Source organism: Chrysemys picta, chromosome 5, assembly GCF_011386835.1.
Source record: "Chrysemys picta bellii isolate R12L10 chromosome 5, ASM1138683v2, whole genome shotgun sequence".
Taxonomy (NCBI): Eukaryota; Metazoa; Chordata; order Testudines; family Emydidae; genus Chrysemys; species Chrysemys picta.
Window position 1 is genome coordinate 81,032,053 of NC_088795.1, and position 22,832 is coordinate 81,054,884.

General features: G+C 42.2%; 1 protein-coding gene and 1 long non-coding RNA gene across 4 annotated transcripts in view; one reads left to right on the forward strand and one right to left on the reverse strand.

The window, feature by feature from the left end:
- The window catches only part of LOC135983698 (uncharacterized), a 49,190-nt gene that overhangs the window by 23,079 nt on the left and 3,279 nt on the right, over positions 1-22,832 (forward strand). The window contains exon 3 of one of the 2 annotated variants that reach the window (XR_010601442.1): positions 842-953. The exons of the other annotated variant lie outside the window; for it this stretch is intronic. This is a non-coding gene — a long non-coding RNA (uncharacterized LOC135983698). Of the gene's footprint in view, positions 1-841; positions 954-22,832 lie in introns of those variants that run through there. 2 annotated transcript variants of the gene reach the window in all.
- Positions 3,466-22,498, reverse strand: LOC112058639 (uncharacterized). Of its 2 annotated transcripts, XM_024105316.3 has the most exons (5): positions 22,232-22,498; positions 21,538-21,977; positions 11,028-11,167; positions 10,043-10,156; positions 3,466-3,600 (listed from the first exon to the last, which is right to left on the reverse strand). In XM_024105316.3, the coding sequence occupies exons 1-4, from the start codon at positions 22,496-22,498 to the stop codon at positions 10,152-10,154; spliced, it is 852 nt and encodes a 283-aa protein (XP_023961084.1). In that variant the 3' UTR covers positions 3,466-3,600; positions 10,043-10,151. The 2 variants fall into 2 exon arrangements, with proteins under 2 accessions (XP_023961084.1, XP_008166609.2); XM_008168387.4 differs by lacking the exons at positions 3,466-3,600; positions 10,043-10,156 and having other exon boundaries at positions 10,915-11,167.

Consider the following 22,832-nt stretch of genomic DNA (forward strand, 5'->3'; position numbering starts at 1 on the left):
TCCCAGCACTGGTAGCTGCTTTTAAATCCTCTTCTATGTTGATAACTGATGAAGCCCATACTTTATGCAAGAGAAATTCATAATTAAACAGACATTCTGTTATTAGCAGAATGGGGAATATTGTTAGATCTGATCAAGTGATATGAAGTTCCAAAAAGTTTACCAAGATTGAAAACATAATTGACTTTGAATTCTTTCTTCAAAACCCAGGCCAGAGGCTGGGAAGTGATCACTTCTCCGTACTTCCCAAGACCATGAGGAAGCCTGCGCCCTCGGTAGTAATCAGCAAAGGGGGGAGGGATAGCTCAGTAGTTTGAGCATTGGCCTACTAAATCCAGGGTTGTGAGTTCAATCCTTGAGGGGGCCACCTAGGGATCTGGGGCAAAATTGGTACTTGGTCCTGCTAGTGAAGGCAGGGGGCTGGACCTTTCAAGGTCCCTTCCAGTTCTAGGAGATAGGATATCTCCATTAATTTAATTTAATTTAATTTAATTTAATATTTAAAGGCAGCATGAAAAGACAGCTGTGAATCATACACTTTCAGATATCTCTCCATACAGATATGCTTCAGAAATGAATGAGCCCAGTTGAAAACATAAGTGTTATCAGTTCTTTGTTCTACCAGATGTTCTCCAAGATCATCCTGAAGTTTCATCCATAACACTAGGGGGAACACTGAAATGGACACCTTTTGGTATTTTGTTATTTCCTGAATTACTGCATCATCCAGAGACAAAAAATCTAGTAGTTCTTCCAGTGCTATACTGCTTCTTGACAGGGTGATGTAAGCTGCCATTCTTTTGACAACTTGCTCCCCATGTTTTTTTTCCATTCTGTCCAGTAACTGTGAGTACATTTTAGAAAGATTTGGCGGGAGATACACCTCTGTCTCTGGACTGAAGGATGCCCACACATATGACTCTTTAAAGGCACAAAACACATAGAGTGGCAATGGTCAGGCTGCACAAGCCTCCATTAAAAGTTGCTGTTGGTAACTTGAGAGTCTTCGATGGTCCCTTTCCAACCAGTAAGTGATCATTTCATTTATTTCTGTAGGTGTAAGATGAGGTATTTGTAGAACGTTTTGTTCCACTGTAATTTGCTGCAGAAATGAAATAATTCTTAATTAATTAAAACAAAACAGGTTGCGTGAGAGAGATTTCAATGGTGATGTCCTCTCCAAAAACTGACCCTAATTAGGAGGTTTCACTCTTTCATAATTGCCGTCCCTTACACAATGCTGTGCCTAGCACCATAATCTAGCTCAAATTTATGTACAGGTCTGTCGCATCTTACGCTGGGGTTGCGTTCCGCAGTCAGTGCGTAAAGCGAAAATCGCGTATAGTCAAAATTATATTGAGTGTAATGGCGGGCGGAATCGCCCGCACTACAAGTACAGTATTAAAATTGTTATATTTATCTTTTGTTTTTGTTTTTGCCAACTGCGTAAAGCTGAAATCATGCATGTTAAATGCGCGTAAGATGCGACAGACCTGTACTACGCCCCCACCAAATTGACTATGAAAGAGAATTAAGCACCAAAACAAATTTCAACTAACCCTGCATCAATCCTTTTGGTATTTCTAGCTTCACTGACAATATTCCGTAAGGCATAATTCTATGACATTACACATATTGTGGTTTCAATTAATTACTAAGACTTATGTATTTATAATTAGTAAGACTACTGATATTTGTGATGTGACATTCTGGATATCTTCTGTAAACCGTGAAAATCAAGATATTTTCACAGAGGGCTTTTTTTTTTTTTAAACAGTAGTTAAGTTGAAACTTCTATGCTGAATGTCAACCACAATCTAATTTGGGATGGCAGGCAGTCTGTGCTTAACTCCACTTTCATTTTTGCTTTGCAGTTCACCTTCAATAAGAAGCAAAACCATGTATTTGGTTTGTATACTCTGTGTCTAACCAAAATACCAAAGATGAACTTGATTTGCAACATCTGCATTGCAGCTCTGACATGGCATACAATAGACATACACTACATTTATTCTAGTTATTGTTCTGATTTGTTCACTGATACACATTGAACATGTTTATAGAGCATAATAATAAAAAATCTGCATTGCATTTTAATATTTTTATATCACATCTATTTCTAGTATATCCAAAACCTAAAATTCCACAAAAATGCCTGTTAAAATTGGTTTGTAATGGTCATAAATTGGTATTACCTGTTTAACAACCTAGATAACTAACAGAATATTGTGTGTGTGTGTGTGTGTGTGTGTGTGTAGTTAAAAATTACAAATCAAATATATTTTTAAAAAAGCTGTTTAAAGTCATTGTCTCTTTCAGTTGAGAACTGAGGCCCCCACAATTCTGGGCCTCTCTTGCTATAGTTGTGACAACACTAATGCCTGTTGTTCCAGTCCTGCAATAGGTCTTTTCTGGCAGGCCGGTGGGCCCCATACATCTCCACTAACTCCAGTGGAGCTCTGAACAATGCAGGGGATCTGATGACATGGATCTGATTCCAGTACTGGGGCCTAAATCACTAGGAGTTGAGGACTCTCAGGACATTGCAGGATTGGATCTTTACAGATTAAGGACATGATCCAGCAAAAACTTGTTTACAAGCATAGGCGGCAGCCACCTCCAACCCCCCGCTGGACACTTCGGCTGTGGTGGTCCCACTTGTGTTCTGCCTCTTCCCCTCCCTGCTCTGCCCCTTCCCCGAGGCACCTACTGCTGCCATGTGAGTCCCTCATCTCCTCCACTGCACCCCCACCCTCTGGAGGTCCCCGCCGCTCTCCGTATCCCTACTCTCCTCCATCCCCCCTCCTCCCGTGAGGCCATTCCCGCCTGCCACTCGCAGCTCAGCACGTCCCTGCGGGCAGTGGGGGCCTCATGGGGGAGGAGGAGAGGAGGAAGATGGCGAGTGGTGGCAGGGGTCTGAGCAGGGAGGGGGCCGAGTGGGAGCAGGGGCGGGGTGGAGTGTGGGCAGGGCTGTGGGCAGAAGTGGGACAGGGTGCTAGCCTTCCCCAGGGGAAGCCTATGTTTACAAGCTTAATTCCACTGAAGCCAATGGAACTAGTCTTGTGAGTAAAGATTACTCACATGAGCAAGGACTACAGGCTTTAGCCCTAATTTTCAAGCACAATGTTGTTCAAATAATTGGAATGATTTCTTTAGTGGTGTGGGGATCAGAATAGAAATGGTTCTTGCTTGTGTTATAGAAAGTTAGTATAGTATCTCTTTTTCCTTTTTTTATTGTTTGTGTTTTGATTATAATTGTTTGAAACTTTTCTAACCACATCCACTTATTCCCTTAATAAAAAAAATACTTAAAACAAAAATGTAAAAACAAGTCATATCACATGCTAAATATTAACACCATTAAATTCATTATTAGATGCGTTACTTTACTTTCAGTGTTTTCAAGGATGAGCAATTCGATTCTGTAGATGTAGAAACAATAAAATAGACATTTTCAGGTAGCTCAGTGGGTATCCAGGAAAAGTCAGCTCCCTACTCCTCTGACAACTCATCTACACCATCCAGACTTAGTAACAGTGCTTTCTCCTCTGCAGCGAATTCCAGCAACAAGGCAAACTCCTTAATCAGTGCTTCAAAATCCTTATTTTTAAAAAAAGAGTACAGTAATTTTAGCCACAAGAAAATAGTTTCCCATAAGCTATTTGTTGTATTTTGTACTTATTTATAGTGCATTATTTATTAGTATAATATAAAAGTAAAGAATAAGAGTTTGTTTAGGGAAAGTGATTCAGCAGAAACAGTGAAAGCCAAGAAAGGTTCTTGTGGAGAAAACCAGAATAAGTAACCACCACTGAAAGACTCTGGTTCCCATGGGAGGTTTTGGGACCTGATGGGGAGAGATCCAAAGTATGAAGAAGGCAAATCCTATACAGGTGTCTGCTAGACAAATGCTGTGCTGGTCAGTGCAAGGCAGCCTAGTACATTCAGACACTTGTTAAAACTTCAGTGTTATACTCGTGATATGGCTTGGTTCTGCTTTCAAAATATATTGGCAGTCCCAGATCTTGTTCTGACACAAGGCCTGCACTCAATTAGACTACAAACTTAAACAAGTACTGAAAGAAGTGGTTGGATTATGTTCAGAACTCAGAGTTACTCAGGGAGGACAAAGGTGAACATTTTTGTTGCTGTTTGCTACCCTTGGCTATCATGTTTTCCATGTTGGAAGCCAACTGAATATCAAAAGCCCAACGGTCACAGAACTGGTTGCAGCACAGTTTCTCTACATTTGTTAAAGGATAGTCATGAATGGTTTTTAGAACTAAATATAAATAGATTTTGAGCTAAATCCAGCCCTGCCTACTGTAGCAAGGAGAAACAGATATGCTGCTGCCCATGGCATCCTCTGCAAAATATCTCCTGCTAGCCAGCACAGATTACTAATAGCAGCTGGTCTGAGCTGTTGAGTGCATTTTGCTGCTTCTCTGAGTAGCAGTAAAGTATGTCTCTACCTGTTACTGCTCAGAGCTTGATGCGGACACAATAAACCTATTTTAGGGGGTTTCTGAAGCTCCCATCACTGTAGTATCTAAGGCAGGGGTCGGCAACGTTTGGCACACGGCTCGCCAGGGTAAGCACCCCAGCAGGCCGGGCCAGTTTATTTACCTGCTGACGCGGCAGGTTCGGCCAATCGCGGCCCCCACTGGCCACGGTTCGCCGTCCCGGGCCAATGGGGGCGGCGGGAAGCCGCGGCCAGCACATCCCTCGCCCGCGCCGCTTCCCACCGCCCCCATTGGTCCAGGACGGCAAACCGCGGCCAGTGGGGGCCGCGATCGACCGAACCTGCCGCGTCAGCAGGTAAATAAATTGGCCCGGCCCGCCACGGTCCTTACCCTGGAGAGCCGTGTGCCAAACGACCCCTGATCTAAGGGCTAATCAGAAAAGTTAGATCAGCATAGCAAGGTCCTTAGTAGGTTTCAAAAACACCGTTAATCTTCTCCCATGCCTACTTGAAGACATGGGGCCTGATCCAAAGCTCACTGAAATCAAAGGGAGTCTTCACTGCTGGGGCTTCGATCAGCCCTCTTTCCCAATGTTGTGAGCATTATGGAGAGACTCTGGCATGGATTCCTACATCCTCTTCCTGGAGACTGCAGAGTAACAGCATAATTTAGCCCTTTCATGTTAAAGGATAAACAAGTCCAGAACTTGTTTAAAGGCAGTTTTCTTTCACATTTCCACCATTTGGAAAGAGATTTAAAAAGTAATGTTTTTTTCCTTCCCAATGTTGGCGTTTTCTATTGGAGAAATATTGATTTCTCTTTCCATGTTTCTAACTGAGCATGAAATTGACATATCAGTTTAGATTTATGTACATGATCACAGTGATCCCTTCTGGTCTTAGACTCTATGAATCCCTATTTGTGTGCCACCATCGCCACCCGAAAAGACTTTTTGGCCTCTGTCCTGCAAGCTATCCAAACACATAAGCCAATAAGAGTTCTGCTTCAGAACACGCAGGGGGAGCTGAAATTGACTATTAAGTAAAAAAGAGACATCCAGAAAGTCCCTCATGTTACTCAGTGATTTACCTCTCTGCCGGCTGCCCTGAGCACCCGAAACATACTGCTGGGGAGGGTCGCGTGACAACTCTTGTGGCTTCCCTTTGCTTCCCTATCAAAGTCATTTTTCTGCGGGGAAGCAAAGAAATCTGTGGGGAACATAAATTCTGTGCATGTGCAGTGGCACAGAATTCCCCCAGGAGTACTCATGTGCACAGTTCCCATTTAAGTCAATAAGAGTTCTGCATATGGTGGACTTGCAGGATTAGCCTGTTTGTTTAGTACTTGATTTCAGCTTCCTCTACTGGTTACACAGCAGCACACCACAGAAAACAGCACGTACTAATCAAGTGTCTTTAAAAAAAATACTGAAACTGAATTTTTTTAAGAAGTACATACCTAAAATTCAGAAACTATTCTCAGAATGTAGGAATTCTAATTTTGATCAAATTTTTGTCAAACTTTTTGACAGAGACCCTTTAAAAAGTAAAGATGGGCCTGAGCTGCAAAGTTCGGGTGCAGATCTGAACTTCCCCAAAATTCAGGAGCAGGTATTCAGAGCTGGGCTTTTGGTTCAAGCTCATCTCTATTTACAACACTTGGCATTGGATAAAACAAAATATAAAGAACTAGTTAAACAATATTTCTTTTAAGAGAAAGCAACTTTTCCATTCTTAACATATGTATTGAAGTCTGAAGTTCGATGTTTCTTCTTAATGCATTTTTGCAGCATTAAGAAAATTTCTTCATTCCAGAAATACATACCACAAAGATTTCTTGTTTGTAACAGGTATTTCTATTCATTCTTCTGGATTTTAAGCTCTTCAGGGAAGGGGCATTGCTTTATATTTAGCAGGTTGTTTTGTGAAGTGCAGTTGCAGCACATTATGAAAATATTAGTATTAACAATAAAAAATAATCTGGCATGCCCATTTGCCTGGTACATTTTCCTGATGGATTTAAAAAAACCAATACAATGAATGGTAACAAGTTGCTGGACACCAAAAACAGAAGAAACGTACTTGCAGTGGAGAAATAAAATAAAACTTCTAAATCTCTCCTCTTCTATTTATAAGATTGTTGTGGGGTGGATTGGCTACCCAGAGATCCGGAGCGGGAGGAGCCCCTCATTGAATCCTGGTGGGCAGAGCCATGCCACATTCAACCTTCCCACTGGAAGTTAGTGGGCAGGACCAGAAGTACAAAAGGCAGGCTGGAGAACTCAGTAGGGAGGCAGCTACCAGAGGAGCTAGACGCCTCCTGTGAGCTCCCGAGCTGGGAGGCTGCTGCAGACCCTGAGGGAGCAGAGGACTGGCCAGAAGCGCCAGGGCCATTTGCAGACCCAAGCACGGAGGAGCTGCAAGTGCTGACAGACGCCTTCTTCCCCGACGACCAGTACAACCCTCTACAGAGCCAGGTACACCCTGAGGGGGAGTTGGGAAGTGGCCCAGGGTAGCTGACCCCTATCTGGCTGCAACGCTGACAGCAAGTGGGTCAGCGTGTTGTGGTCAGGATCCCCGCTGACCCAGTGGCAGACTGATCTGCCACGGCTAGGGCCCTGGGCTGGGATGCAGTGGAGTGGGTTGGGCCTGCATCCCCCCAACCTGCCATCCCAATCTGTGGGTGGCAATCTCCCCCTCGCTTAGGCAATAAGCTTGTGCTTGTCGGCCCTCCGCTAGAGCTAGGAGGCCGGACTTTTTGCTGCCCAGTCTGAGTATAGGCCTGAGCCAGAGACCCTTTGCTGTCCCATCCCGACCAGGAGCTGGGGCTCCATAACTGTGTTTGCTGTTCAGCCCTGATCACAGGCCTGAGCTCACATCTCCCACCACCCTGCTGATTCCCCATGTCAGGCGACCCCTGGAGACGTAGTGGGGCGGATTGGCCACCCATCAGACCTGGAGGGGGGAGGAGCCACTCCCCCCAATGAACTACAAACCTGCACATCTGTACAGGATTGTCCATAAAAAGAGGATTGTGAAAATTAAGGAATGCTTCATATTCAGCTGATTTAGCACAAAAATCCATTGCTCCCCCAGGAATAATATTGTACACAGCCATGTGTTACACTTTAATTGTGCAGTGCCTGTGTGATTTGGTGGTGATAGTGCGGGGCCACCATATAGATAGTTATAATCTAAAGTTATATCAAGATAATTGATCCCTGAACTGAAAAAGGAGAACTGAGATTTATTTTTGTTACCTCAGATAAATTGATGCTGACATTGTAAATATCAGCAATCTGGTAGCAGAGGCTTAAGAGAATCAATCGGATATTTCTGCTTTCACCAGTGACACCAACAAATCGAATAATAACTCTGAGGTCTCTGTGATTAAAGAAATAATTGAAATACTTTTTTTGCTGAGCTTACTTGATCTCAAGTAGGAGCTGGTAATTGGTTTGTTGGCAGAATGACAACATTCTCTTTCCAAAATAGTGATCATTTCTAGATAGTATTTCATTAATGGTGTTCCATTAATGTCTGTAAACTGAAGTTTAAGTTGATGCCTTCCAACCCAGGTCTGCAGAGCCTGGGACAGTCGATGTTCCCACAGTGCTACCAGGAGGCCATACAGAGCCATGCCCAGGAGCACTGTGGAGACTAGGTGCCACAGGAAGTACTGCCCAAGAGACCCAAAGTGACAGTACCTTGAGGCCCTCTGATTGGCCAAACCCCCTATTTAACCCTGTAGGGTGCCCCAGAAGTTGTCTGGGCAACCACACAGACTTCACCTGATCTCCGTCCTCTAATCCTAGCTGATTCTGACCCTGACTCTTGCCTCCTAATTCTAGCCTGTTACTACCTATGATCCCCAGTTTCTGATTCCAGCCTGGTACTATCTCTGATCTCCAGTCTCTGACCCTGGCTTGACTTTTATCCTGACTCTTGCTTACTGAACCTGGCTCTAGCAATTCCTCTGACCTTAGCTCACCAACTAACGTCCCTGACATGTGGTTCCCAGCCCAGCTATGACCACTAGGCTAAACTGCCTACACCCCAGTTCCTTACAATACAGCACTTTTATGTGTAGGTCTCAAAGTGCCTTACCAGAGTGTACATACTATTATCTTAATTTTATAGATGGGGAAGTGGAGGCACAAACTGGTTAAAGGTCTCTAGCCCAAGGTCACTCAGTGAGCCCAGAGTGGAGAGAGGAATAGAACTCCAGGTGCTGTGTTATAATCACTACACTCACTAACTCCCAAACATACATATGAAATGCAACAATGACAAGAAACTTTCTGGCATCCACTTTGACAGAACCCATGAAAGATTCCGAGTTTGCTAGAACTGTGCTATCAGATACAGTTGTGCCCTCATCCCTTCTCATCCTAAGGCTGGGTCTACACTACCGGCCGGAATCGGCAGGTAGAAATCGACCTCTCGGGGATCGATTTATCGCGTCCGGTCGGGACGCGACAATCAATCCCCGAATCGACGCTCTTACTCCACCAGCGGAGGTGGGAGTAAGCGCCATCGACGGGAAGCCGCAGAGGTCGATTTTGCTGCCGTCCCTACAGCGGGGTAAGTCGGCTGCGATACGTCGAATTCAGCTACGCTATTTGCGTAGCTGAATTTGCATATCTTAAATCGACCCCCCCCCCCGTAGTGTAGATGTAGCCTAAGGTTCTACTACCTAATGAATAGTGTATTGCTGGTTATAGAGACCCTGTGGCAGAGATAAGTCAACCCTCTTCCTATCTCCTACCTCTACCTTGTTGTTTCTTTTCTAAATTAATTTTTATACTGCAGTCCTTCTGGTTGAAATATGAACCTCTTTCCCAGTTTATTCACATACTATTGCAACCATAACTCTGGCCCCTTGTGTGCATTTATTATAACCCACTCTTTCATTACTTGATCATGTGTTATTTCTGGAATAATTAAATGATACCATAGTTTCTTCTGAGACCCTAGATACTAATGTGTATCTAAGTTAATGCATGATCATGAAATTACACTGGATCATAATGCACATTATCATGCTTTAGAAAAGACCTAGTCCTGACTTACCAGCGTCAGAGCTTTTTCTCCTCCTCCATTCCATTCCCTCCCCCACAAATGGCTGATCTTGGGTGACCCATCCTTGCTCCCAGAAGACAATGCTCTCCTATACTAGATCCTGAGAAGGAGGATGCCAAAGGTAAACCTTAGCCACAGTAAGTCCCAGGATTTGTAGCCTGGGAGCTCATTTTACAGGCCTTTCAGTTCATCCAAACAGTGCCCTGGTGTGCTCTGCCTCATCTGGAAAATGGAGACAGGTGGGGATAGGGAAGGGAGCGAGAATTTGATCTAAAATTTTACTGGTAACTATTTAAAAAAAGAAGCAGTCCAGATTAGGGTGTTACTGTAGAAACCTTTTATGTGGCTGGAGAGAAAATAAGGCAATACCCACACTTGAAAGGAAAAACCTCAGCAACAATTAAATCAGGTGAACTATTCTAAGTCATCTTCACCACACTATGTGCTATTTGTCTTTGTCTAGAAGCATGAATTATGTAAATTAATTGCTCAACTCACAGTGCTTGACAATGCTGGACGTGCTCCAGAATCTCTTCATCACTATAACCTCTATACACTTGCTCTCTTTTCCTTGCATCCAGCCCCCCAGGGAAATTCTTTGAACAGGTCATTCTAGTAAAGGAAGAGCAGAAAAAAAAGCCTTTGGTAGAGTTAAACAAAGGGTTCTTTTTTTTGTTTTTGTTTGTTTGTTTGTCATGAAAAGATACCAGAAGTCTTATTAACAGGAAATGAATAGTTTTCCTTTAAAGGTGAATTGTTTTTGCTTCATGAAGATGTATAAAGAACGCTTGAAAGTTTTGTTTGAAAATTGTGCTCCGAAACATAGCTGACTGATCTGCATATTTTGAGAAATAGAAGAGGCAGGCCTTCCTAAGGGTGTGCAAAACTTAGAATGATCTTCAGTTTGAAATAGCCAACTCCATGGCACTTCTGAAAAAAACTCTATGCTTTTGCATATGCAATTTTATATGCTTAAGTCCCTAACACTACATTTAACCCAGACTTCATTTGGTATGCATGTTTTACAGTGCAGGATAAGGTTTTTACACACGTCACATGAAGACAGTGGGACTGCAGAATTATCACTGAGGGCAGAATGTAGCCTGAAGTCCTTGTATCCTCAAAATCTTGTATTCTGTTGAACTGCATTATTTCCACATTCGTTTGGAATTGGTTTAGATCAGAACATTTATTAATGCATCAAAGAACTCGATATATTTGCAGCTCTGACATGCTAAGTAATGTGCAAACTTTGAACAAAAGTAATCTGCCAACTGTCCAGAAACTCATCTGCTTTATCCCAATTTGCTCCAGCTTTTGTTAACGAAAGCCTGGTTTGGGACTAACCCCAACACAAGAGGATTCTTCACTGTAACTTTTCAATGCAGCTGGAGCCCAGAATAATGGCAGTAGCTCTTACTCTGTGCTACTTATTTCTTCCCTCTTATGGGGTCATCTTCATAGACATCACTATGTAACTGACCTGTTGAAGTGCGTGATGACAATTTTCTGAAAGTCACTGCACAGGCGTTCAAAGTAGCAGGCATGGGATCTGTTGCTGATGGGGTTGATTCCATCCTTTCCCCAGCTAACGCTTGTCTCATAGATATTAGTGTGCCGAAGCTGTAAAGAAAGAACAGAGCTATAATTGGTGTATACATAGCCACTAGTTAGCTTACTTAACAAATCTTGGAAAGGATCCCAGGATGACTGTTCTCATAATAAAATCATTTCTGGATTATAAACTGTAACATAACATTGTCATTGGGTGTGACTTTTTGCCACAAGATATTGCAAGGTTTAAGCTATAACAACCCTGTAGGATAGTTTGTACTTTTTTTTTTTTGGTAATGTTTTTACATTACAGTTTTAGGCTTGTAGAAAGAAAAGAGACCAATGAAAGAGTGGCTAAAGATAAGGGAAACGGGGAGGAAGATGCCAGAAGGTGGAAGAAGGGAAATCATCAAGGGAAAGAGTTGAAGGATTAGACAGATAGATAAAATGGTCAGACTGAAATGAAGGAGTGGAGGTAGAGAGCTAGTGGTGGATAAGGGAAGAACACAGCATGTTACTGTCTGATAATGTTAATTTTGTTTTTAAAATTTGCACAATTCTGTGCAGAGATGGATGTAGAGGAGGAGGCTGGAAAAAGGGCTTAAGGAGAAAATAAAGATAAGCCAAAAAATAATTATGTGATTGTAATGTTTGTGTTTGCATTTTATGTTTTGACAGATGAATACAAATTGCTTGGTCTGAGAGTTAACTGGCCCCAAAACAAAAATAAATTAGAATTAGTCAGCTTGGTTCTTATGCTACAATTACATGAAGATGGGTTGCCATAGGCCAGATTTTAATACTTCATGGGATTCTTTTTTGGCCCTCCTGGCATGCTTTGAGTGCTTTTAGTACAAGAAATTGAGAACAATAAATGACCATATACTGTTAATTAAATATTAATTAACCGTTAATACTAGTATTAAACATTAAGGTTCAGATTCTCAACTCACAATGAGCAGCATATTACTCCATGATTAGGCCCACTGAATTCAATAGGACTAGTTCTGGATGAGGTGAAATCAAGGTAAATTAAGGGTGGCATAATTTGAGATTTATATAGAATCATAATTTTGCACTTTAAGGACTGTAAAAAAGATATGACCTCTCCCAGAGAGCCTGCCATGAATACTGAACATAAAGAGAACAGGCAAAGCAAGAAATTAGGGAAAAGCGGGACAAAAGTTAAAATAAATGGGAGTAATATTAAATAGTGAGTAAATCTTAGAAGACTGAGATGGGGTAAAAAAGAAGTAAATAACACAGGAATGAAGGTCAGTGTGGGATAAGCAAGATGAAAGAAGTGGCTTTGGAGAAGGGATGTGAAGGAAGAGAGGACACTTGGCTTTCAGGAACAGGGATGTTGTTGCAGATGTAAGGAGCAATATAAAAAGGCACAAATGGTGAAGGAAAGGAAAGATGAAAAAGCTCTATGGTTTTCTTCATCTTTCCCTGGCCACTTGACTAATGCATGATGTAAAGAGGTCCTTTGACATGGTGATAAAAACCAAAATAATGGAAAGGGACTATTAGTGTACCCTGGCATGGATGCGGTCTATGAACTTCTGGTGTGCTTCATACAGTCTTGTATTGACCACCAGTCTCAGCTGGTGGATATCAATATATTTTAAAGCCCGTTTGCTTGACAGGTAGTATTGTATGTCATTGATTTTTCTCTTGAAGCAATGACAGTGATCTTCTGGAGAGCCCTGGACCTGGAATCCTTGATCAACCTCTTGCTGCAAAACTTACAAAGGGAAAATACATTCTGATTCTTAATGCATTTTTTAACTTACTCTTAGAACACTTATAAGAATAAATAGCATGCTATAAGAATGGCTTAGAGAATATGATAGGTACTAGCACAGCAATAAAGATACGAGCATTGCATTTTGTCAGCATCACAAACTCTGTAGATTCCAATGAGATCTAGTAAACTGTGCTGAATTTCACATAATTGTTTTATTTTATGAATTTTCTGTAAATTGCATGGTTAACATAGCAAATGGCAGGGAGAAATCTATAAGAAAGTAAGGCCTGGTCCACACTAACCCCCCATTTCGAACTAAGGTACGCAAATTCAGCTACGTTAATAACGGAGCTGAATTCAAAGTACCTTAGTTCGAACTTACCGTGGGTCCAGACGCGGCAGGCAGGCTCCCCCGTCGATGCCGCGTACTCCTCTCGCCGAGCTGGAGTACCGGCGTCGACGGCGAGCACTTCCGGGATCGATCCAGGATTGATTTATCGCGTCTTGCAAATCGATCCCAGAAGATCGATTGCTTACCGCCGGACCCGGAGGTAAGTGTAGACCTACCCTAACACTATGAAAAAGACCTAGAAGTGATAGTGGACAGCAAATCATCCAAGAATTTGCAAAGTGATATGGATGTAATAAAAGGCCCATGCAGTTTTGGGTTGCAAGCTCAAAGGGCCCTTCTTATGGAACAAGGCAGTAACAGCCTGGCTCCATGTGGTTCTGGTGTGACCATACCTGGAATACTGCAACCAATTCTAGAACATTAACAGAAAGATATTGACAAACAAGAGGAAGTTCAGAGAAGAGCAACAAAACAGAATTGGGGATTGGAAGGATTGACATGGGAGGAATGATGATGAACTTAATGCATACAACTTGTCTAAACAATAACCTACAGGAGACATGATAATAGTCTGCAAATATATCAAAGGATATTAATGCCAAAGATTTAGAGGATTTCAGTGTGGTAAATGGGGAATAATTAGGAGTATCAAGATGGTGAACATTTACGCTGAATATAAGGGAACACTTCCTGACCTGTGATAGCAAGTAAAAATGCTCTTGCCAGGGCTTTGATGATGGTAAGTAAGGTATAATTTCTCCCAAAACACACTTACGCCTGTGGATAACCTCTGTTTTAGCCTCTGTTAACTTTAGGATTTATTTAAATGGAGGAAGCAGCTACATACCAGAGATTTTAACTGCGACCCTTTATTCTATAAATCCAGCGTTGTTTGAAGAGAGAAAATCTTCAAGAAAGACTCATGAAGCATGAGACACTAAAATCCCTAGTCAGAAGAAAGAATACCAGCCATAGGATGAGATCTCCATTTTCCTCATCAGTGTCAGGGCCTGACTCTCTTTGTTGGATTGTATTCTAACTACATTATATTCTTTCTAAATGAGTCAACTGTTCATTAACATGCTATTTTGTGGAGAGGCTACCAGACTGAGAATTAGAGTGTTGGGGTGTATTCTGAGCCTGGGGGAGTCACTTAACCTCCTTGTGTTTCTCCATCTGAAAAATAGGGATATCCATTATTTCCCTACCTTTGAAAAGAACTTTTTGATCTACCAGTGAAAAGTGCTGCATTAGTGCTAAATTATTCTTACACTAATCCTGCAGCAAAAGTCAGCTCATCATTTTGTACTTTGCACTTAGTGTTATTAACAGTATTTCACATTGCATATTTTATTTTGTCTGTCCAAAACCCAGGCTGCTTGCTCCTCTAGTAAAGCCCAAATAATAAGCTTGCAGACTGCAGAAGGCGTTACATATGCTAAATGCACCAATTCAACCATACATTGAAGAAAGACAGGCACTTAGGGTTATTGAGGGAAAGTAATTTCTTCTCTTAGGTATTTATGGTGCTCTAATAATCATAAGTATCCAGGCACTTACAGGCTTCTGAACCATGCTAGGCATGTAGATGTCTGCAGCTGCCACAATCGATTTGTCCATCCCTACCTACTGGAACAAACTGTTTGTTTCTCCTAAAAACAGTGTATCGTTGATCGCTCCAATTAACTGACACGTTTTCCACTTCTGGATTCCAGTCTCACCTGTTTTAAGTAGTGTGGTGGTGGTCTCTTGGCCGAGAGCAACTAGAGCATATTCCTGAAATATCTTATGCATAGGGTTACCATTCGTCCGGATTCCCCCGGACATGTCCGGCTTTTTAAGCTAAAAATAGCGTCCGGGGGGAATTTGTAAATGTCCAGACTTCCCCCCCCATGCAGAGCACGCGCGGCTAACAGTGCTGCCGGCCGGCCGGTGTCACTTACATGGGGCTCCGACACTCAGCCAGAGAGGGCTCCTCCTCCTCCCTCCCTCCCTCCCTGCATCGCAGATCGGCTCCGGCAGTTTGGAGCTCCTCCCCCACTGCTGCCCAGCAGCTCAGGCAGTTTCTGAGCAAGTTCACCAGACATTAGGTGAAGAAAGGCCAACAACAAGGGGCCAGGGGGTCGGAGAAGGGGCAGGGAGGTTCTGGAGGGGGCAGTCAAGAGACGGGGGGGTCGGGAGTTCGGGGGGCGCTTTCTGGGGGTGGGGGTGTGGATAAGGTTTTGGGCAGTCAGGGTACAGGTAGGGGGTAGGGTCCTGGGGGGCATTTGGGGGGGGTCTTAGGAGGGGGCAGTTAGGGGACAAGGAACAGGGAGACTCTCTTAATGGCTCTCCATGCGTCTCTGGACCCTCTCAGCTGTCGGGCTTGGACGGAAACATTGCCTGAGGGTAGTGAGAGAATGGGTTATCGGTGAGGTGGGGGTGGGCGTGAGCCCGGTCAATAGGGGCAACCCCTACCAAGATCTGAGCCTTTTCTCACACGCCCGTTAGAGCTCGACATTATGCTGTTTGGGACCCCTCTTTGAGGAAAGCCTCTGGATTGCAAGTCCAACCGCTACCTCCTCGTGGTGAGAGTCGGTAACTGGCTTGGATAGCCAGGCGGATTGCGGAGGACGAACCCACATCCCACATTCAGTGGGGTGTGGGACGGGGTTGGGCAGCCCCATATGGTGCCACATGGATGCCCCCCTGGTAAGGGTAGCCTCCCCCAGGTACGGGTTGACTCCCCCTGGTAAGGGTTAGATTCCCCCTTGTAAGGGTAGCCTCCCCCAGGCACGGGTTAGTTTCCCCCTGGAAAGGGTAAGTTTCCCCCAGGTACGGGTTAGTTTCCCCCAGGTACGGGTTAGTTTCCCCCTGAGAAGGGTAAATCTTTTAGCTATGGAAAAAAGTAATTTATATTTTTATACCGGATTGGCACTGGACCGGGTTAATAACGCCCCCGCTGTTGGCTTTGATGCCCCGGCCGACAGTGTTAAATATATTAGGGGTGTGATCAGGGTTGCTGGACCAATGGATAAAATGGTGTGGACTATAATGAAGTCTCATGAGAATGAGAGTGAGAATCAAGTCCTCCCAGTGGAGCATGGAGAGGAGGTAGAGGAGAATGTTTGTGATGATCGTGGTGAGGAGATTTTATCTATCTTACTGATGGTTTTTACAAGGGACACTTTTAATGATTTAACTATGGACAGTTTCAATCCAGATTTTAAGTATTTAAGTACATTTGATGATCCATATGTTAGGGAATCGGGATATCTTAATGCTCATTTAGTTAATGGGTCTAGTTTATTAAATAGTTTTAGACCAAGTACTGATTTTAATAGGGATCGTAATAAGGATCTTAACAGTACTGGTAGTAATATAAATATATTAGAAAGTAGTTCGTGGAAGGATGGGGTTTTTTATTTAGAGTATCCCGTTGATAGTTTTAATTGTCCAATATGTCCCCAGATATTACCAACATTTGGTAAATGGGCCAAACACATTAATGTGGTTCATAAAAGTAAAGCCATACGAGTTGTATGTAGTAAATGTGGAAAATCTTCTCAATATCGTAATATAGCTTGCCACTACCCCAAGTGCATACCCAAGAAGGCGGATACCCCAATGAAGAGCCATACGTGCTCGGTCTGTGGGCTTGGTTTTCATACTAGATCTGGATTGAGCCAACACTGTAGACATAGACACCCTGCTGTGAGGAATGAGCAAAGAAAAGAAGATATGGCTGCTAAAAGTAAGATCAAAGAGGGATCGATTAGATCTCGTATATGGACCAAAGATGAGGTTGCGCAGCTTATACAGTTGGAAAGGAAATATATTGGGAAAAGGAATATAAATAAATGTATTGAGAGCGAGATGAGGACCAAAACGAATAAACAAATATCAGATAAAAGACGAGAATTAGCAAAGAAGAAGTTAGTGGTAACAGGAGATAGGGAGGAAGTGACTGAGGTAGAGGACATTAGAGTAAATATATTAGAAAGTCCGCCCCCAAGAGAGAGGATTTTCCCACTAAAAGGACATCCAGAAGTGGATTTAGTGGAGAAAATATGTAAACGGGGAAAACAAAGTAGGGAGGGAAGAGAAATAATAAATAGTTTAGGGGAAATTGAAGGATTATTAAAGGAGGATTTAACAAAAGCTCTCGGATGGGCAATGTTGGAAAAATTATGTTATTCATTAGTAGAGGGAAAGGACCCTAGAAATGAAAGTCAAATAGAGTTGAGGAATAAAGGAAAAGGGAAGATGAGAAAGGAGGGGAGAAGGAAGCAATTTAATGCAAGTAGGAGATATGCTACAAAGAAAGCTAAGTATAAATTCTATCAACAATTATTCGATAAGGATAGAAGAAGATTGACTCGCATTATAATGGGAGAGCCAGATAAGGCTAAGTGTGCTATCCCTATGAAAGAAATTGAGGAATACTATGTAAATATTTTGGGAACAATTGGACATGGTAATATGATAGGGTGGCCATCATCCACAGAGAATGCGGATAATGATATATTAATGAGTCCGATCTCTGTGGATGAGATTAGAATAGCTTTAAGAGAAATAAGAAAAGATAGTGCTCCTGGCCCAGATAAAGTAAAAGTGAGCAATTTGTGGGATATTTTTAATTTAGACTCCTTAATACTTACAAAAAATTTTAATATATGGTTTCTAAATAGACAGGTACCAGATGAATTTAAGAAAAATAGAACGATTTTAATACCAAAGACACAAGATGAGGAGGAAATGAAGAAGTTAACATCTTGGAGACCATTGACAATTGGGTCAGTTTGGATTAGAATCTATACCAAAATATTAGCAAAAAGACTGGTGGAAACAGTTAAGATATGTAGTAGACAAAAAGGGTTTATATCCGCCCCTGGGTGTGAGGAAAATATTGCTATATTAGATAATTTGATTAAAGGGGCTAAACGAAATGGGAATGAAATTGCAATAGTGTTTGTAGATCTGGCTAAAGCATTTGATTCTGTGGGACACGGACATATAATAGCTGGGTTGAGAAGATTTGGTATAGATGAACATTTTATAGATATTATTAGGGACCTTTATGATAATTGCACAACTAGGGTATGGGTGGGTGATGAAGCTACTGAGTCTATTTTAATTAGGAGGGGGGTCAAGCAGGGTGACCCGTTGTCCCCAATTTTGTTTAATATTGCTATGGATCCCCTTTTAACTAGATTAGAAGTAGAAGGAAGTGGTTTTTATGTTAAGGGTAATAGTGTCACGTCATTGGCTTTTGCCGATGATGTGCCAATTTTAAGTAGCTCATATAAAGGAATGATCAAAAAATTGGGTATCTTAGAGGAGTTTTGTAAAAATACTAATCTCTCTGTTAATGTGAAGAAAACGAAAGGCTTTCATATTTTAACTAAACATAAAACCTATGTAGTTAATCCTAAGGATAATTGGCAGATAGGGTCAGAGGAGATTGAATATGTTCAACCAGGGGATTTTGAAAAATATTTAGGAGCTAGAATAGATCCCTGGATAGGTGTAGGGGGACCGGTACTTAAAGAAAAATTGAAAGATTGGAGTGAGAATTTAATTAAGGCCCCATTAAAACCGGCCCAAAAAATATTAATTTTACAGACATACATCTTACCGAAGCTATTTTATAATCTTCTTTTAATAGAACCCCCTTTTAATCTTTTAGATGATCTTGATGTGTTAGTTAGAAAAATAGTTAAAGAGATTTTACATTTACCTCAGTGTACCACAGATGGGATATTTTATTCTAGAGGTGTAGGGATGGTGGTTTAGCTCTCACTAAGTTTAGTGTGCAAATCCCAAATATATTAATTCATAAATGGAGGAGACATATTGTCTCGAGAGATGATTGGATGGACCTATCTTATCTATATGCAGGAGAAAATCTTGTGGATAAAATATTGTTATTTAGTGCAGTAACATCTCATCCCAAGAAATGGAGGGAAGAGGAATTTTTAAGATGGTCGGAACTGAGATGTCAGGGAATAGGGATAAAATATTTTAAAAATGATTTAATTAGTAATTCGATTTTTAGAAATTCTAGTAAAGTTAAATCGTCAGCGTATATCGCAGCATTGCAGCTTAGGGCAAATATTTATCCTACTAGGGAGACATTAGCAAGAGGAAGAGGAGGTGTGAATGCTCTTTGTAGATGGTGCGGTAAAGTGCGGGAGACTGTTCCCCATATCTCAGGACAATGTTATAAGACTAAGAATGCTAGGATAAAAAGGCATAATAGAGTAGTGTCTGCAGTTGTAGATAAGGTTGGTAAATTAGGGTGGAAGGCAATAATAGAGCCCCATTTGAGTAAGGGTGAGTTAAGAGAGCCGGATATTATATTTATAAAAGGAGATACAGCAGTGGTGGTTGATGTTACAGTGCGATGGGAGGATAATGCCGGAAGTTTGGAACAAGCCCACAGTGAGAAGGTGGCTTATTATCTTGAGTTAGAGGAAGAAATTAAAAACTTAACAGGAGGTAAAAATATCCACTTCTTTGGTTTTGTGCTTGGGGCGCGTGGCAAGTGGAGTGAAGGGAATAATGATTTGTTACAATTATTGGGAATGGACAGAAGTAAAAATTTTAAGGAGAGTATATGTAGACTTGTTTTATATTCCACTATTGGTATGATGGCTATATTCAGTGACAGGTAAAGATCCCGGAGTTTCCATTCCGTGTATCTTGCCAAAACTAAATTTTAGCTATTTTGGTTTCCATGCTCTAAATTTTCAAATTTTTAATATTGTTTTGAACATTAACATATTTAGTGTTATTTAATATCTGTCCTTCAATAGAATGGTTTTAACTATATAATAAATACTTATTAATGGATGAAATTCCAATTTAAATTATTAGTTTTTTTTTTTTTTTTTAACTACTGGATGTGGATGCGGACTGGCCGCGTATAGTAACCAGGAAAGGGCAGGTAGTCACGCCTGTACATAAATAGGGGGTGGGGTTCTGGAGGGCAGTTAGGAGCAGGGGTCCCAGGAGGGGGCAGTCAGGGGACAAGGAGCGGGGGGGGGGGGGTTGGGAGTTCTGGGGGGGCTGTCAGGTGGCAGGGGTGGGGAGAGGGATCGGAGCAGTCAGGGGACAGGGAGCAGAGGGGTTTAGATGGGTCGGGAGTTCTGGGGGGGGCTGTCAGGGGGTGGGGAGTGGTTGGATGGGGCGTGGGAGTCCCAGGGGTCTGTCTGGGGGTGGGGGTGTGGATAAGGGTTGGGGCAGTCAGGGTACAGGTAGGGGGTAGAATCCTAGGGGGCCAGTTAGGATGGAGGGAGGGTTTCAGGAGGGGGCAGTCAGGGGACAAGAGGCAGGGAGGCTTAGGTAGGGGGTGGAGTCCTGGGGGGCAGTTAGGGGAAGGGGTCCCAGGAGGGGGCAGTCAGGGGACAAGGAGTGGGGGGAAGGTTGGGGGTTCTGGGGGGGGGAGTGGGAGGGGGAGGGGCAGGGCTAGGGCAGGATGGGGCGGGGCTAGGGCAGGACAGGGGCGGGGCTCCTCCCGTCCTCTTTTTTGATTGCTGGATTATGGTAACCCTACTTATGCAGTTTCTGGAAAGAGCTCAGCCATTTACTCTTAGCTTGTTGTTTGCGTACAGGATCCTTGCGGAAAATATCCTGATAAAAGGTGCTGTGTGGAAGAATGAGAGACCCACAAATATGTGAGAGAAGATGTGTGAAAATGAAGAAGCTGCTCTAAAAGCTCAAAATGTGATTAGAGAAACAAGCTAATTAACTTCAGGCAAGGACAGCAGGGGCCTAGTGAATTGAGCATGCAGCTAGGAGTCAGGAGACATCAATTCCAGTCCTGATTCTGCCACTGACTTCCTGACTGGGTCTCACTGAACTCAGTTACCCCACGTCTGAAACAGGGGATAACAAAGTAACTATCTGCCTTCAAGATCTGCAGATGTCAGAATTATTAGCATCATTATTAAGCAACACCTTCTGCTGGTTCATTTTGTACTATTAAAGGGAAAAGTGTTGTTCATTTAAACACTGATAACTTTAGTTCGTAGATGATAGTGTAGAATGGAACTGCCTGGATCACTGAGTCCACCCTCCTCTGCAACTCTACAGGCTGAAATATTTCTTCTATATAGCTGTTTAGAAATGACCTTTTCATTGATTTCTCCCCCCACCCCCCATTGATTCCCTTTTAAATGAATGGAGAACAAATGAATCTCTCAAATGGTTTGGAATCTTCTTAGCATATGCACAAAGTGCCTCAGGTGGCATGTGACCAGGATTCATCACCAAATTTGGTCTGCTGGTTTGGAATGAAAAACATTTATATTCCTTAACCAAAGGACTTCCAAACAGAAGTGATAAAACACGAACCTGATAGGTAGAAGCCTGTAAACACTTGGGTCAAAATTTTCATCCAGTTTGTACCACTGATTAAGAAGCTGCAGTTCTTTCTCATATTCGACCACAGGTTTATGTTGTGTGAGTGGAGACACATTAGGCAAATCCTGCTCATCTGAAATATTTGATTCTGGTTCTTTATTGGGGTGGGTCTCAACTGTCTTTTCTTTTGATGACTTGTCAGTTCCCAGAAAATTTTGGGTAACACCAGTCTGATTATCATCTACCTGTTCTGTTTTCTCAGTCAGAACTGCCTCTTTTGAGCCACCATGTAGTAAGCTACTTGGCATATTCTGCTTTAGCTTTATTGCAACCAGCTTTATGCTTTCAATTGTGTCTTTAATTGCGTTTAAGTTTTCCTTTGATATGATTTCTGGGATGACAGGATTGTCATGCTTTTGCCCAATGAAAACCTGAAAACAGAACAATGAGAAAATAGAGTAAAAAGCCATACAAAGGGGACAAAATACAGCCCTGGCATACACTTTGTGCAAAAATCAAGTCATTAAGTTTCCACAGGGTGTAACTCAGTGGAGTACTTACCAATTACCTCTATTCTTCAATACACTAGATCTGTAAGATGTGCATTGTTCAGAAAATAAAATAAATAAACAATCCCTAGAAAATATACTAGAAATCAATCACAGAAAATTAAACCCAAACTTACAAAGAATGTTTGGTGTCCCAACTGCTGGCACTTCTTCAGCATTTTCAAGTGAAGTAAAACCCTGCAGTGATTGTTGCTGACACCATCTTTTAGCCCCCATCTTAGGTCCAGCATCTGGAAGTTGTAACCTCTTTCTTTACAGTAATTGTACAGACAAGGGTATGACTTTTCCATTAATGCATTTCTATCTGCCTTTGAATCTGGCTCAAAAAACAAGCATACTGAAGCTAAATGGTTATATTGGTATAAAATACAGCTTTGCAGCATTTCATGCTAACACAAAGATTTAAATGAGTCAATGGGATAAATATTTCCCAAATAAAGGACGAGTTTAGAGATGATTTCATGGTTTGATGTGCTTTTTCATTCATGACCAGATGGTACTACATATAATAGTCACCTAAGGTGCACTGTTTATGATCACCATGTGCACACATCTTCCCAATCACATTCCATCCGTTTTGCTCATAGGGTGTACATTGTAACTAAAGACTTAAACACTCACAACCCTTTGGATGTTCACAATCCAGATGCAAATGTTGTGAGTGGCTCCTTTCTCAAAAATAGGACAGCCAAATCCCAAGACTATTGCACCCTTAAA

Coding starts and splice junctions, on each gene's coding strand:
- LOC112058639 (XM_008168387.4), bottom strand. CDS start 22,498: ATGCTGCAAAGCTGTATTTTATACCAATATAACCATTTAGCTTCAGTA. Junction 21,978..22,231: donor TGGGACACCAAACATTCTTT/GTAAGTTTGGGT, acceptor TTCTGTTTTCAG/GTTTTCATTGGGCAAAAGCA. Junction 11,168..21,537: donor TACAGGCTTCTACCTATCAG/GTTCGTGTTTTA, acceptor CTTTCTTTACAG/CTTCGGCACACTAATATCTA.